This window comes from Giraffa tippelskirchi, chromosome 5 (assembly GCF_054371585.1).
Source record: "Giraffa tippelskirchi isolate mGirTip1 chromosome 5, T2T-mGirTip1v1.2.pri, whole genome shotgun sequence".
NCBI classification, from domain to species: Eukaryota; Metazoa; Chordata; class Mammalia; order Artiodactyla; family Giraffidae; genus Giraffa; species Giraffa tippelskirchi.
The window spans coordinates 157,260,901-157,278,081 of record NC_137279.1 but is presented as its reverse complement, the minus strand read 5'-3'; the positions used below and the strand labels follow the sequence as shown (position 1 = coordinate 157,278,081).

Genomic DNA, 17,181 nt, shown 5'->3' with positions numbered 1-17,181 from the left:
TTTCTGCTTTTTTTATATGCTGTTTGTTAAACAAAAGGAGGAGATGCTACTCTGAGATATTGTGGTAACAGTTTTTCAATTCACTAAATAATTGATACACTTTGTTTGGTGTTTATTTTTTTAATGCCTCTTGTCTTCTATTTCTTATTCAAGTCATGATTCTGTATGTATTCAAATCATTTATTCTCTGACAAGAACTCAGGCACTGAGATTAAACGCCTGTGAGTTTGAATGTTACTGTGTCTTACTGACTGTGTGACGCTGCACAAGTTATTTTAAAATTTCAGAGTTTTAGTCTCCTCATCAGTAAAATGCTGATAAAATCATAGGCTGAGGATCAAATGAATTACATCTAAAGTTCTTGGCACTTTATTTTGCTGTTAAGTACTTAAAAATGTTTTCACTACTGAAGTTGCTAATAATTCTTTTTCCATAATCACACTGAGAATCCCTGGACTCATGTAAGGAAAAAAAGTATTTCACCACTTGTTTGAACAATAAAATAATAGTATAGAGGTTTGATGAGTAATGCTTAAAATATATTGTTGTTGTTTAGTCACTAAGTCATGTCCAACTCTGCAACCCTATGGACTGCAGCACACCAGGCTTCCCTGTCCTTCACTCTCTCCTGGAGTTTGCTCAGATTCATGCCTATTGAGTCAGTGATGCTATCTAACCATATTATATATCTACATAAGTATGATGGCTATAGTTTGCCCTTCTGAGAAGTCAATAATTAATGAGCAGTGTGCTTTTAATTTATATGGGAAGGTTTTGTGGTGAATTTGGCAATTGAGATGGTTCTTAAATGTTGGATATGAGTTGATACAAGAGTTATATGAATAGGGAGAGGGAGTAAGCAGCATGAACAGAATTTCAAAATGTCAGTAACTTAAAGATGTTTTGAGGCAGGAACCAATATATGGGCATTGTGTTAAAGTAGCCTTGGCATAATTAATTGGTCTGCCATCACAAACTGCTTAGTGTTGCACATTTAGTAAGTGGAAAATCAGAGACTCAAAAATTCAAATCTTTTTTAACTTAAAATCCTTGTTATATCATATTGATAATATTGACATCCTTGCTACATCATCATTCACAGAGAATCTGCTAGGTGCAATTACATCCTGAGAAAGCAAAAATGAACAAGACATAGTACTTTCCATGAGAGAGACAGGGGTAGGTTTTTGTGTGTGTATCCATGTATCTGTACTGTGGGCAATTCTTTGTGGCAGTCACTCACTGTGTTTACTCTTTGGAGATGTTAACCTGCTTTCCCCATGATTATCTCATATAGGGAGTATCTCCTTGGTGGAGATGCTAGCATTTAAGGAATAGTGGTATAAGACGGCTGTTAAAATGCAAAAAGTCTATTTAATGTTGTGTTTCAAAAGTAGAGAACATCTGGGTTAGAGTAAAAAGTGATAATATGTCATTCACCAATGTGATTAATGAATTAATGGATTCATTAATGGATTAATTAATGGATTAATGGATTAATGAATATATGACTACATGTGATTTTTTTACTTGCTGATTGAGAAACCTGTGTCTGTACTGTACCTATTCGGGCTTTCTTACAAAAAAATTTTGTAATCAACTGCTAACTAAATAGTGGTTGTTTGCTATTTACTAAGTGGAATTACCTTTATGTCATGTAAAATGATTTAAGGTTAACAACCTAGTTTTGAGGCAACAACTTTACCAAGTTGTGAGGCAATACACAGTAGGAGCTAGGAACATGAATTATGGAGCCGATCTGCCTGGGTTCCTGTCCAGACTGTGCTACTCATTACCTCAGTGACCCTTGTTTCCAGTTTGCCAGCTATAAACTGGGGATGATAATAATCCCTACTTCATTGTTGTATTTGGCATGTAGTAGACACTGTCTGTTGTTAGTTATTAAAGATCCATTATCCCTTATTTGCAATTTAGAAGTAAACTATAAACTGGCAGTTTTTAATATAATTCATTTGACATCAAGCCCTGACCTAATCAATGTCTTTGGTTTTTGGTTCTATACTTGACCTTAAGTTATTTATAGTTAGTTTGTAAAAGCTCTTTGTAAACTATAGACATGTGTTATTACAGTTGTTTTATGATACTTATTGGACAGTATAGTTTACAGTGTTTTCTCATGAAGTATAAATAAACTTGGATATCTTGTGATTAGTATTATCAGCTAGTTAATTAAAAACTAAGTAAAGGATTTCCCTGGTGGTCTAGTGGTCAAGACTTCTAGTGCATAGGTTGTGGGTTCCATCCCTGGTCAGAGAACTAAGATCCCAGATGCTGCACGGCATGGCCAAAAAAAAAAAAAAAAAGAAAAGAAACCTAATTAGTGTTAATATTTATTGAATGTTTATGTGTACCAGGTACTACACAGAGCATTTGATGTTCATTATCTTCTTTATTCCAACAGCCCTTTAGGTATGATAGTATTGATTCTGTTTTTAATGTGCTGAGGCTTAGAGAGCTAAAGTCATTTGCTCAGGGTCCCAGCGTCACTCAGTTGCTCTAGCAGGGCTAGAATTTAGACCTCGTCTCTGACTTTTGAAGTCACTTCTGTGTCCTTTTCTTCCATCTATACTATCTTTATAGTTTAGAAAATCTTCATGAGGAAATAAAGTCACTAGTATACTTAAGTATATATATATATTTAAGATTCTTTGCTTTATAGAATTTTTTGCCATTTAAGAAAATTACTGAGTCTTTCAGTGAACTGGAGTTACAAAATTACAATTTACAAGCAACTTCGGGAAATTTAGGAGAAGGCAATGGCAACCCACTCCTGTATTCTTGCCTGGAAAATCCCATGGATGTAGGAGCCTGGTAGGCTGCAGTCCATGGGGTCACAAAGAGTCGGACACTACTGAGCTACTTCACTTTCACTTTTCACTTTCATGCATTGGAGAAGGTAATGGCAAACCACTCCAGTGTTCTCGCCTGGAGAATCCCAGGGATGGCGGAGCCTGGTGGGCTACCGTCTATGGGGTCTCACAGAGTCGGACATGACTGAAGCGACTTAGCAGCAGCAGTTGGGAAATTTATATTGATTATGTTAAGGAAGGTATTACTAAGATCATGGCATCTGGTCCCATCACTTCATGGGAAATAGATGGGGAAACAGTGGAAACAGTGTCAGATTTTATTTTTTTGGGCTCCAGAATCACTGCTGATGGTGATTGCAGCCATGAAATTAAAAGACGCTTACTCCTTGGAAGGAAGGTTATGACCAACTTAGCATATTTAAAAGCAGAGACATTACTTTGCCAACAAAAGTCCGTCTAGTCAAGGCTATGGTTTTGCCAGTGGTCATGTATGGATGTGAGAGTTGGACGGTGAAGAAAGCTGAGCACCAAAGAATTGATGCCTTTGAACTGTGGTGTTGGAGAAGACTCTTGAGAGTCCCTTGGACTGCAAGGAGATCCAACCAGTCCATCCTAAAGGAAATCAGTCCTGGGTGTTCATTGGAAGGATTGATGTTGAAGCTGAAACTCCAATACTTTGGCCACCTCATGCGAAGAGTTGACTCATTGGAAAGGAACCTAATGCTGGAAAGGATTGGGGGCAGGAGGAGAAGGGGACGACAGAGGATGAGATGGTTGGATGGCATCACCGACTCGATGGATATGGGTTTGGGTAAACTCCGGGAGTTGGTGATGGACAGGGAGGCCTAGCGTGCTGCGATTCATGGGGTCACAAAGAGTTGGACACGCCTGAGTGACTGAACTGAACTGAACTGAAGGGAGGTACTTATATACTCTAAATACCAGGGAGGGGAATTGAAGATAAACAAAAGTTGGCTTTCTTTTAAACAGAAAATGCTAATTTAAAAATCTTATGTATTTGACAGTGGGACAGGAAGTTCTGTTTTGTTTATTAGGGCAAAGGAAGGCAGTGGAGCTCATAAGGTGAGTACTCTGCAGTGAACATCTATTGGTTCCCACTCAGCTTCAGCACTCCCCTAACATTATGCCAGTTGTCACCTCAGTATCTGCCCTGCCTCATTCCTTGAATGTGATCTCTGTAAGACAATGATAAATAAAGTATAAATTTATTTTGCTTTTGTTCCCCCTTATTATTTTAGGTGCTGGAAAGCCCCCTATGTTTGGTGATTATGAAGCTCAGAGACACTGGCAAGAGATTACTTTTAATTTACCCATCAAACAATGGTATGGATAATTTTACCTTGATTTTATTGTTTATCAGTCAGTTAATGTAGATTATTTGAAGTTACTTAAAAGGAAAATACACTGTTTCTTCATCTTGAGCGTCCTCTCTTCCTATTTATTGAAGTCACATATGTTACCCTGCATATTGTCAGCTCATTTTGAAATTTTATCCTCCTGAAAGTTACCATATACTCAGCTACCAGCTGGAATATGATACTAAACTAGAACTTTAAGGATAGGACACTGTATGCCATGAAAGCTCCTCAGGATATAAACTGTGAAAGTTTATGGACTAAGAATATTTCTTTTGGCGGTTTCTCTAAGTTTCTCTGTTAGGAACATATGAGATGTAAAGAAGCAGTAGCTTAGTGATGAAGAGTGTAGATGTTCGAGTCAGACTGCCTGTGTATGTGTGTGTTAGTGTTCAGACGGAGACTGTATTCTTTACTGGCAGTGTGAGCTTTGGCAAGTTATTTAACTGTCTCTGCCACAGTTTTATCACTCATAGAATAGAAATAATAGAATACATATTTCACTGGGTTATTGTGAAGATTGAATAAAATGATTCACTTAAAGCACTTACGCCAGTGCCTGAAGTGTAATGAGCTCTCAATAAATGTTAGCTGTAGTTATGTCTTCAGAAAATCCGTGCATTGCCATTTTTGTTGAACATGTTCTGATAATTGATGATAGTAATTTTTTTTTTTTTTACTTATTATGTGCCTGGTAGATTATTTGATTAAACCTGGTTATACAAACTGTTCATATCATTCTCTTGATTGCTTTGGTCACTGCTTTTATTGAACTCCTTTATGAAAGAAAGTTATATCTAAGAACTTCACATTGAACTCTCTATTAATAGGTTGGCTCTACATAATCTAAATTTGGAGTATTTATAAAAGAGATCAGCTAAATATTTGATATTCTTTTTTTTTTTAATAGATGTGTGCATATTTGTTTTTTGGTTATTTTTGACCTCACTGCACGGCTTGTAGGATCTTAGTTCCCTGACCAGGGATTGAATCAGAGGCCATGGCAGTGAAAGCACCAAGTTATAATGTTTAAATGGTGTGATTCCTTTTTTTTCGTAGTTTGAAGTTTATTGTTATATCATTCGTAATGACTATCATTGAAAAGGATATATCTCAATGGCACAGTTTACAAAACAGAAAATACATACTTGGGACAGGTTCACTATTTTCAACAGTGGATATAAATGTGTATTGGAAATAACATTTCTAATATTTTGAATTGTCTAATTTTGTCAAATTTGATTAGTTTGCCATTTTTGTTGCCTAGTAATGTGACTAAAGAATGGCTTCTTATTTTTTAACTTCAGTTTTCCAAGTGTGAAGTCTTTCTGTCTTCATCTAGAAAGTTAGTTATGGTCAAAACTTTCAAGTAACATAGTTGTCTGAAATATGAAATCAGAATCTATCAGGTAAAGTTTTAAAATGTCAGTTTTATAATTCTAAATTTAAAAACTGATTTATTCCATTTCATTATACATAGTTGAAAGTTATAGAGGGAAACAACTTTTTTCTTTAAATGACAATTTTTATAATTTTTGTAATGACAATTCCTTCATGTGTGATGTCAGAAGCACTTTTGGCATTAAGTAGTAGAAAACCTAATAGTAGTTAAAATAATTATCTCCATAAGTAGGTCTTTGCAGGGCTGGTAAAGTGGCTTAATGATAGCAGTTAAAGAACTCAGGATTTTCCATTTTCTTCCCTTTTCTTTCTTCTTGGCATGTTGGCTTTTCATCCTGGGGCTTTTTACCCCAAGATCAGATGACTGCCAAGGCTACCAGCACTGTGACTTTGTACAACCATATTCAAGGCAGGAATAATAGGAATACCTTATTTTTTACATCTGTTTTTGTTGTGGAGCAAAATCTTTTCCACCCTTAAAGCATTAATAGAAATGCCTGGCTCAGTGCAGGCTTGGTTTATCACCTGGGGTAGGAGAAGGGTCTACCTACCCTGAGTATGTTTCTTTTTAAAACAAGATCACAGTTTTATAAATGAGGAATTGTGGGAATCACTGTTTATTTCAGCATTGTTATAACTATGAGAAGCCTAAATATATTTTGGTAGGGGAATGTTTAAAGTACATTTCTCCTATGTGCATGGAGAAGGCAATGGCATTCCACTCCAGTACTCTTGCCTTGAAAATCCCACGGACGGAGGAGCCTGGTAGGCTGCAGCCCATGGGGTTGCTAAGAGTTGGAAACAACTGAGCGACTTCACTTTCCCTTTTCCCTTTCATACATTGGAGAAGGAAATGGCAACCCACTCCAGTGTTCTTGCCTGGAGAATCCCAGGGACGGGGGAGCCTGGTGGGCTGCCGTCTATGGGGTCGCACAGAGTTGGACACGACTGAAGCGATTTAGCAGCTCCTATGTGCATGTGTACATGGTTTTTCTAGGTAGATTCCTAGAAGCGGAATCTCTAAAGTAGCCAGTTATAATGGATACCAATACCAGAATATCTCTTACTCTTACCAATATTTAATAATAACAACACCAGACTTCTAAAATTTCCATTTCCTGGAATACATGTGATGTTGAGTTTCCTGTGTGTCTGACTCTTTGTGACCCCATGGACTATAGCCCACCAGGCTCCTCTGTCCATGGAATTTTCCAAGCAAGAATACTGGAATGGGTTGCCATTTCCTGCTCCAGGAGATCTTCCCAACCCAGGGATCAAACCCACATCTCTTGTGTCTCTGCATTGACAGGCAGATTCTTTGCCACTGTGTTACCTGGGAAGCCCCTGGTGTATTTACTGATCATATTTTTCTCAAATTTGCATATTTATATATTTCCCCAATGTTACTGATAAATTGCTGATCTTTTTTGTAATGATTTATGTGATTTTAAGATAAAAAGCAAGGCTTCAGCAATACGTGAACCGTGAACTTCCAGATGTTCAAGCTGGTTTTAGAAAAGGCAGAGGAACCAGAGATCAAATTGCCAACATCCGATGGATCATCGAAAAAGCAAGAGAATTCCAGAAAAATATCTATTTCTGCTTTATTGACTATGCCAAAGCCTTTGACTGTTTGGATCACAATAAACTGTGGAAAATTCTTAAAGAGATGGGAATAGCAGACCACCTGACCTGCCTCTTGAGAAACCTGTATGCAGGTCAGGAAGCAACAGTTAGAACTGGACATAGAACAATAGACTGGTTCCAAATAGGAAAAGGAGTACGTCAAGGCTGTATATTGTCATCCTGCTTATTTAACTTATATGCAGAATACATCATGAGAAACGCTGGGCTGGATGAAGCACAAGCTGGAATCAAGATTGCCAGGAGAAATATCAATAACCTCAGATATGCAGATGATACCATCCTTATGGCAGAAAGTGAAGAAGAACTAAAGAGCCTCTTGATGAAAGTGAAAGTGAGAGTGAAAAAGTTGGCTTAAAGCTCAACATTCAGAAAACTAAGATCATGGCATCTGGTCCCATCACTTCATGGCAGTTAGATGGGGAAACAGTGGAAACAGTGGCAGACTTTATTTTTCTGGGCTCCAAAATCACTGCAGATGGTGACTGTAGCCATGAAATTAAAAGACGCTTACTCCTTGGAAGGAAAGTTATGACCAACCTAGACAGCATATTAAAAAACAGAGACATTACTTTGCCAACAAAGGTCCATCTAGTCAAGGCTATGGTTTTTCCATTGGTCACGTATGGATGTGGGAGTTGGACTATAAAGGAAGCTGAGCACCGAAGAATTGGCGCTTTTGAACTGTGGTGTTGGAGAAGACTCTTGAGAGTCCCTTGGACTGCAAGGAGATCCAACCAGTCCATCCTAAAGGAGATCAGTCCTGAATATTCATTGGAAGGACTGATGTTGAAGCTGAAAGTCCAATACTTTGGCCATCTGATGCGAAGAACTGACTCATTAGAAAAGACCCTGATGCTGGGAAAGATTGAAGGCAGGAGGAGAAGGGGACGACAGAGGATGAGATGGTTGGGTGGCATTACTGACTCAATGGACATGAGTTTGAGTGGACTCCGGGAGTTAGCGATGGACAGGGAGGCCTGGCGTGCCGCAGTCCGTGGGGTTGCAAAGAGTCGGACACGACTGAGCAAGTGAACTGACTGAAACAGGCTTAGGGATAGTGGTTATTTATGTTGTATGTAGTTTGGTGTCCATTATTATAAATTCTTATAATGATTGAGAAAATTAATTGGATAGAAGAAGCTATCTAGTTATAAAGATTATAGTTAAGGAGTCTATGTAAATTTATTACAATCTGTATAGTCTATGTAAATTTTCATTTCTTGAGTCACAGTATTTATATGTAATTTCTTTCCGTTCTAACCAATTGGAAGAGCCTATTAATTTATGAACTTTACATATAGTGTTTTTCCTTAATTCACAGAATTTTGCATGTAATAGGCTCTCATTAAATGTTGGTTGAATTGTGTTCAAAGTGATATTAATAAGTCTACTTGTTTCATGCAGTATTTCTTTCTTTGCAAACCAAATCTTTACATGGTTTTAACATTCATTTTTTACTTTTTAAAATTGTGATTTCACATTGTTTCTTTAATTTTTAGACTGTCAGAAGCAAATTCTCTTTTTTGTTGCATATTTTCTCTTGTATAAGTATTAGTCATTGTTTAAGTTTACTAATAGTAGAATGATAACAAGTTCCAATTTGCCTGTGATGATCTTGGTTTACCTCTGTTGTTATGGCTTAATTAATAATAGCTTCCTCTTTCACGCTTAAAGTTTCATGCTAAAGTTTGGTTTAGATAATAATGTAGTCACACTAGTCATTAACAACTTTAATTGTGAGTTCACAAAAATTTTTAAGAGAAGAGAAAAAGAAAAAATTTAGATGATTTATTTTTACCTTATATTTTTTTCATGTTAAGTTAAATGACATGATATATTAAATAGAAGTCTGTTTCTTGAATATTGATTGACAGAGTGGTGCTTTCTTTTTACTTTTTTTTCCAGGTATTTTAACAGCAGTGATAACAATTTACAGTATTGGGGATTGGACTATCCACCTCTTACAGCTTATCATAGTTTTTTATGTGCATATGTGTAAGTTTTTCTTCCTTAACATAACTCTACATATTTATGCCCTTAGCAGATTTAGTAAGGAACAGTTTGTTGATTAGAGGAGAGATCGTTTGTAGCTTTTATTGTATTATGGTTTGTAGAGCACCATGCCTTTATAATTGGTTTGTAGGAAAGTTAACTATCAGAGTTTTAATGTTTGCATAATCTTTTTGGTGGAAATGCTAGAAAGAGATGAAAAAAGTCTAGCTTTGTTTTGAAGTAGAAATGTCACCAATTATGCATGGTTTACTGAGAAATATATCTAATACATTTAGTTGTGTACAGGAAAGCTTTTTTCCTGGAATGGCCCAAAGTAAATGAAAAATAAAGATCTAAATGGTATTGTGATTAACCAGTCAAATTAGAAACTAGAAGTACTGTAGTGTTTCACTTATGATTTAAGATTGGATTGGAATTCCTTCTTTCACAGACACGGAATGGTTTATAGACGATAAGGCACTTCTGTTTAGTGGAGACCCAGTTCTACTCTGTAGTGGTATTCCATTTCACACCTGCAGTGTGTCAGTAGAAATTAGAGGAACTTCTTCATGGTATCTTCTGAACTTATCTTATTTGTTTTACTGCTTCATATTTTAAAAAAATTAGCTTCCTGGACTAAAAATATGTCTCTAAACTTCATGATAACTAGTTGTACTTTTCAGTGTTCTGGATAATGTAATATGATTGAAAACATAATTTATCTTTAACAATTATGTTCAGTCTTATGCAATGATTTATGCTTAACAGCTATTTATTGTAGCCTATTATGATAACTGAAAAGATGATAAATTATAAAGCTATGATCCTCGGTCCTAGTATATTGCTGTTTACAAAGTACGTGTTTAGTAAACAAAAGGTGACACAGATTGTTTTCACACTGAAACTATCGTGAAGGTAGGGCTTTTAGTTAAAATGTTACATGAGTTTGTTGGAAGATGAGCAAGGTGGATTCGGTTTTTTAGCTTTAGTCAGTTTCACATGGTTAAATACAAAGAGTTAAGCCTTAACTCTATTGCTTTATAAAAGCAATGGCCACTTCTCAACATAGATTCATATGTCCTCAGGTGTCCTTATTGCTAAAAAGTGATGGAGAATAAAGTGCATGTATATATGCTTTGATTTCCAGGGCAAAGTTTATAAATCCAGACTGGATTGCTCTCCATACATCACGTGGATATGAGAGTCAGGCACATAAGCTCTTCATGCGTGCAACAGGTAAAAGAGCAGCAGATATTGAATGTAAAATTGGATTAAACATTTTTTTGAACTGATGACAGGTTCTATTATTGTCCTTACTGACTTCTACAGTTGTGTAACTATACATATGCATATATATGTATACTATTTGAGCAAATGTGTATGTAAACTAAAACACAAAAAAGTAGAAATGAATAATTCTGAGTGCTTTACATTTGTTATTATCTCACTTAATAATATGGACACCCAAATGAGGTAAAATACTATTGTTATTCTTAAATTGAAAAACTGAGGCCTAGTAAAGTGAGGGTAATATTACTAGCTCACCTGAAGTTGGTTAGCTCTGAATTAAAGTTTTAATTGTTCAGGCCTTTGCTTTGATAAATCCTTTTCACTTTTAAAGTAAATTACAGTTGTATTAGGGCTTCCCACAGTTGTATGGTCTTCCCTACTGGCTCAGTGGTAAACAGCCCACCTGCCAATGCAGGAAACGCAGGTTCAATCCTTGGGTTGGGAAGATCCCTTGGAGAAGGAAGTGGCAACCTACTTCAGTATTCTTGCCTGGGAAATCCCATGGACAGAGGAGCCTGGTGGACTACAGTCCATGGGATTGTAAAAGAGTTGGACATGACTGCAACTAAACAACAACAACAGTTGTATATCATACATTGTATTGCTGTGTAGTGTTGCTAAATTAATCTTTATAACAAATGTTTATTGAGCATTTATTGTATGCTAAGAGTTTAAAGTAATAAGCTTACATTTTTTTAAAACCTTTACAAGACTTAGGCTTTTATGGGTCTTTTCCTTAATTACTCTAAGTCTAGTCAGATTTGTTCTCTTTACCATTCACCCCATGATAGACTCTCAGGTCCAAGAGAGAACCTGCATTGCCTCTCCCTCTCCCACACCACTCCCTTTTTCCCCGAATGCTTTAATCCCGTCTGAACTGCATATTCACCATATGATATTTAGCTTCTGAGCCAGTACCTGTATCTGGAGGAAACTCACAACTTTTAGACACAGTCTCTTCTATTTTCAAAGAGCCCAAATTATTAGAAATTTCCTTCTTATATTGAATCTTCATTAGTCATATGAAGTTCTGTTTCCTTGAGCCACACAGAACAAGTCTGATCCTTTTTATACCTAACACCTTACAGACATGTGAAGTTATCTCCTCTCCAGGTTAAACATTCTTAGATACTTCAGCTCTTATTAGATAACCAGTTTCTTGAATGTAATTATGGTTTTGAGGCCTCTGGTTGTGCTCCTTTGAATGTGTTCCAGCTTTTCAGTGTCATCTTAAATGTAGAATCTGGGGATGAAAATAGATTGCATGCATCTAACACTGACAGTTTACTATTGTTTACCTTATTCTTGAACTTAAATATATGTTTTCTGGTACAAGAAAAAAAACAGGCTCTTTGGATAGCTACGTTGTACTGTTGAAGAACTTAATATATTAGTTTTTATTTGTTCCGAAAGGACTGAACATTCAGAATTATGAATTGCCTTATTTTTTCCCCACTTTTTTTCAGTTTCTTCTTCACCTTGGCCTCTCAAGCTCTTTGTATGCATTAATTAGCAAAAATTTATGAATTTTTGTAAATATTCACATTTAAAAAGATTCTCCTATGCATCTCCACATTTGAGGTATTGTTCACAACAGGAAATTTGGAGCATATAGATATTGAGGGGAAAATAAAAGTTTACTTTCCTTGCTTTGAGTATTCTTAATTTTTAAATCCAGGTCAGGGCAAAGAGAGAATTAGATACATTTAATTAATTTAATGTGTGAATTTATTAGAGGAAATTAAGACACTCTCTAGTCACATATCAGTTGAAATTAGGCACAGGTGAAGGGAATGGAGAGGGCTCCATGTGGAAAGGACTTGTCCAGAGTGGGTAGCAACCTTGTGTTAATAGAATTCCCATTCAAGGTTGGAGGGAGGCGATTAATAGGTTATAGTAAATCGTGATGGACTCTCACTTAAAATCATTTGTTTGTTTTTTCAGTGTTAATTGCTGATTTGTTGATATACATACCTGCAGTGGTTCTGTACTGTTGTTGTTTAAAAGAAATCTCAACTAAGAAAAAGGTGAGTTTTGAAGTAACCTGACATTTCATCTCTGAAATGTTTTATTAGCTTAGCTAGTAAGTGTAGATCTTAAGGAAGCTATGCTTTTGGGAATAGATAATAGGGAACAGTATATCTTCTGTCAATTAATTTTCATTTAGAAACATTAACTTATCTTAGAGTAATTATTTTAATGCCCAACTGTAGTAATAAGAGGCACTGAATTTTAGAAGTTATATACTTCTGAGTTACACAGCATGCTAAATTTATTGCTTAACTGGTAAATTTGAATGTTGGATTGGCTTGGGAGAATGACAGCTGAAAGGCATTTTGAAAACTTGCTATATATTCTCATATTCACAGTTAATGAATATTCTCTTTGGTCATTTTATATAGATTAATTATTAGATTAATTTATCTGATTTGTATATCTAAAAGTGCTTTCTCTAACAAATACCTTTTAGTGATTTTTTTTTCATTTTTACTGGAGTATGCTATGTCACCTCCATCAAAACTTCAGTATTTAAAGAGTTGTTTTATAAAAATGAAATATTTTGATAAATAGAAGGTAAGAATGGAACATTTGCTATTGTATTAAATGAAACTATGCATTTACCCTGTTTGATTCAAGTAACAGATTACTTTATTATTTCATGATAATTTTCTTTGCAGATTGCTAGTGCATTATGCATATTGCTGTACCCAGGCCTTATTCTTATCGACCATGGACATTTTCAGTATCCTTTACTGATTTAGAAATGAAGTCAGATGCACATCATGAAATCTAGGCTCTGTTTGTATAATGTTGTCATCTACAGTGTCTTATTTAGTAGGGTTCTTGCTTATATAAACCTTTTAAAAATGATAAAAGTATCTCTTCACCAAGTGTTTACTTCAAGGGTAAAGTTCAGATTTATTAAAAGTAGAAATGCTTTTTCACACCCATTTGGCTTGGGAACAGAACATTGGTAACTGATTAGCTCTTCTGGAAAGTTAGAAAAAGAATGCCAAGTACAGTGATGCTCTCCTAATGCTAAAAAGGTAAAATATCTTCTATCTTTTGTAAACGTTATCTGACACTGACAAAAAGACTTCCAGTTTTTGAGTTTTAAAAGAAAATGTTTTTCTAACAGATAGTGATAGCTAGAAGCTTCAGAAAACTAAAATTTAATGATTAAATCTGTGTGGATTTTGTGTTTAATTTTTGATACCTAAAATAAGAAACATTCAAATAAACAAATTGTAGAGGAAAGTTGATAAAATCTGTACATGGCTCGCCAGTTTGTCTTCTAATGTATTAAATATTGCTGTCTGTCTGCATCTGTCCCAAAGGAAAAAAAAAATCCATACCATGATTGCTTAATTAATCATTTTTCCTTTTGTCTCAGCCTATTTTAGTAATAAAATTAAAATACATGTATGTCAAAAGACTTGTGAAAGATACTCAAATATGTAGTTGCTTCCACCATGTTTTTTATTCTGTCCACTTTCCTAATTGAGCTCTTTTGTTTTTTTTTGGCTTTGTAGAATCATGGCTTTCAGATAGTCTAATAGAACACTGAGATAAAGAAAGGAAACATGAAGTTGTTTATAAGATTTTTTAAAACTATATTTACTTTGAAATGTTAACACTCATTCAGAAAAATACATAAAACATAAATGAATTGGCTGTTACCCATGTCAAGAAATAGAACACTGCTAGTATCCAAAATGGCCTTGTACACGGCCCTAATACTTCCTCCTCCTTTCTCAGAGCTAGCCACATACTGACTGCTAATATATAGTTTGGTCCTCCCCCTTCTTTGAATTTAATATAAAACAGACAGCACAGTAGGTATTCCTTTGTGTTAGGTGTTTTTGGTTCCACATTGTCTTTGTGAGAGTTATTCATGTAGTTCTATGTAGTTGTAGTTTCTTCTCTTTTTTCACTGCTTTGTAATATTCAACTGCATGAGTACACATGATTTTATTACTGATAGACATTTGCAGTGTTTCCAGGTTTTGGCTATGATAAAACTATGCTGCTTTGAACTTTCTTGTAAGGATCTCTTTGTACACATGTAAATATATTTCTGATGAGTGGAATTGCTGAATTACAGGGTAATGCACATGTTTAATTTTAAGTATTCTCATATGGTTTTTAAGCATAATCTACAAAGTAACACTCCTGTGAGCAATGGTGTAGGTGCTCATCCTCAACGATTGTCAGTTATTTTCCTTTTAACCATTCTGGTAAATTTGTTGTGGCGTCTTCTCTGTGACTTGAATCAAACTCTTGAAGCTTTTGGGATTATGTCATTTTGTAGGAACACATTTTTTTCACTACTATTTACTTTACTTTCCTCATTTGTAAAATGGAGATGATAAGAACCCTACTTTTTAAGCTTCTTGAGAATTAAATGAATTCACATTTGTTAAACATTTAAAACATTACTTGGGAGGTGCTAAATACCATGTAAGTATTTACTGCTCTTCTTATTTGTATTGTTGCTACTGCTTTTGTTATTACTGGTTTTTACTTTTTGGGCTCTGAAATTTGATATTAGTTTGAGCAGAGGCATTTTTGACAGTTGTTTTGGACACTATGGATCATTCATTGTCAAGACTCCTGTTCTTCAGTTCTGGGAAATGCTCATGAATAATATTTTTTTTATAATTCTCTCCCTTTTTCTTTCTGAAGCTTGTTAGACAGATATTAGATCTTTCATCTCCATCTTGAGCATCTGTCTTTGTTTTGTATTTTTGAAGATTATCTTGCTTTATGTCTAACACTTCTATTAAATTTCATTTGTTAAGCATATCTTAAATTTCAGTTTACTTTCTTCCCCCCACTGTTCTGTGAATTATTTCTATTCTCCTAGATCAGTCTTTTCTCCTTTTCACTTTGGTCCTTTTTCTGTCCTAGTAGTAGTAAAAGTCACTCAGTTGTGTACGGCTTTTTACAACCCCTTGGACTATACAGTTCATGGAATTCTCCAGGTGAGAATACTGGAGTGGGTAGCCATTCCCTTCTTCAGCGGATCTGCCCAACCTAGAGATCAAACCCAGGTCTCCCGCATTGCAGGTGGATTCTTTACCATCTAAGCCACCAGGGAAGCCCAAGAATACTGGAGTGGGTAGCCTATCCCTTCTCCAGGAGATCTGCCCGACCCAGGGTCTCCTGCATTGCAGGTGGATTCTTTACCAGCTGAGCTACCAGGGAAGCCCTTTTCTGTCATAGGTGTTTCTTAAATGTCTATTTGATCCTGGTGTGTTTATTCTAAGAATAAGGCAGAAGAGAAAGCTGCATGTGAGCTCTCTATACTTTTAGTCCATTGTGGGGTACATGGTAGGGTTCTGGCCAGCACTCTGGGGTCCTTAAATGTCACAGTGTGGAGGAATTTGCACTATAGTGTTAACTTCTGCACTAGTTGCTTGGATAGTTTATTCCATTTTGAGGGAGAGAAATATTCCTTCTTTCGTTGCCTGGGGATAAATGCTTTGTCTCCCAGATAATCTTTGCAGAAGCATGAGGTGGGATGTGACTTCTCCATTTGGAATTTTCAGTTAATCCTCTTGTTTTCTTTTCAACATCCTCAAGTACTCCAACCTACTTGTTTCCAGAGTTCTCTGAGGGTATGCAGGGTGGATAGGCTCCTTGCTAGCCTGAGCTTCCTCTATGTGTTCACTAAGCTGTGGCTTCTAGTGTATTTTATTGGTTGCCACTTCTCTGTCCTCTTTCTGTCTTCTACAAATGTGTTGAAATCTTTATCTCTTATAACCCATCCCTGTTCTCTTTATGGCTGTAGATGTATACTTGAAAAAATTCCCCATTTTAAGGGGGTCTCAGAAAGGAGAGGAGGTAAACATGAGTGCTCAGCTCACCATTTTCAGCTGAAAATTTAGTTGTGATACTGTTTTCACATAGCAGTGTTGTTAATTTCCAATCAAGTACATGTATTAATTTATATTATTGATTCTTATTATAGAGGAAGGCTAGTGATATTAGTAAGTTCAGTGTTTTTGTGTATTTTTAACTTTTGGAGCATTGATTTTGGTATGTTGTTACAGTAATATTGTAAAATAACCCAGCAGAAAACAAAGCTATGTGTTACTTATTTAGAGTTCTTTTAAACCTAAACAAATCAATTGCTCTGTTTAGTAGTATATTTAATATGTTTGAGGCCACTATATATAATTTCAAATTTGTTTATCAATTCAATACTTTCAGCTTTTATTTAGAAATTGTTTTGATTATTATTACATATTATTACAGAATCACATAAGTAAAATGTTCTTTAAAATGCAAAATCTCTTAATTATTGAGATAATTTCCTTGACATGAGAACATATATAATTCTGTGAGTCTCGGCTTTGCTTTGTGGGGTGTTCTTGGAGTATCTTATGACTGGGACCTGCTAGGGTCCCTGGCATTTTGCTTAGCTATAAACTATAAGCAGATGGAACTTTACCACTCCTTGCCATTTTTTTGTTTTTTACTTGGCAAGTGTTTTAAAAAAGGCCTCAAAGGAAAGGGGTGAGTGGCTTTTAAATAGCAGAATTCAAAAAATTACCTCAGCTAATTTATTTGGCATACTTACCTTGGAGGAAGGTGGTCTTTCACTTTGCCTCCTGGTGATTTCTTAATGTGTTGGTGGC

At 35.6% G+C, this 17,181-nt stretch overlaps 1 protein-coding gene across 6 annotated transcripts in view; it reads left to right on the top strand.

Moving 5' to 3' along the window:
• ALG6 (ALG6 alpha-1,3-glucosyltransferase) overlaps window positions 1-17,181 on the top strand; it is a 49,089-nt gene that overhangs the window by 13,901 nt on the left and 18,007 nt on the right. For 3 of the 6 annotated variants that reach the window (XM_081486594.1, XM_081486596.1, XM_081486595.1), the window contains exons 3-8: window positions 4,091-4,175; window positions 9,161-9,250; window positions 10,395-10,483; window positions 12,482-12,564; window positions 13,216-13,280; window positions 16,869-17,059. In XM_081486594.1, coding sequence (XP_081342720.1) covers window positions 13,230-13,280; window positions 16,869-17,059 — 242 coding nt within the window. In that variant the 5' untranslated portion in view covers window positions 4,091-4,175; window positions 9,161-9,250; window positions 10,395-10,483; window positions 12,482-12,564; window positions 13,216-13,229. The remainder of the gene's footprint in view (window positions 1-4,090; window positions 4,176-9,160; window positions 9,251-10,394; window positions 10,484-12,481; window positions 12,565-13,215; window positions 13,281-16,868; window positions 17,060-17,181) is intronic. The other 3 variants (XM_081486591.1, XM_081486593.1, XM_081486592.1) reach the window with 1 other exon arrangement.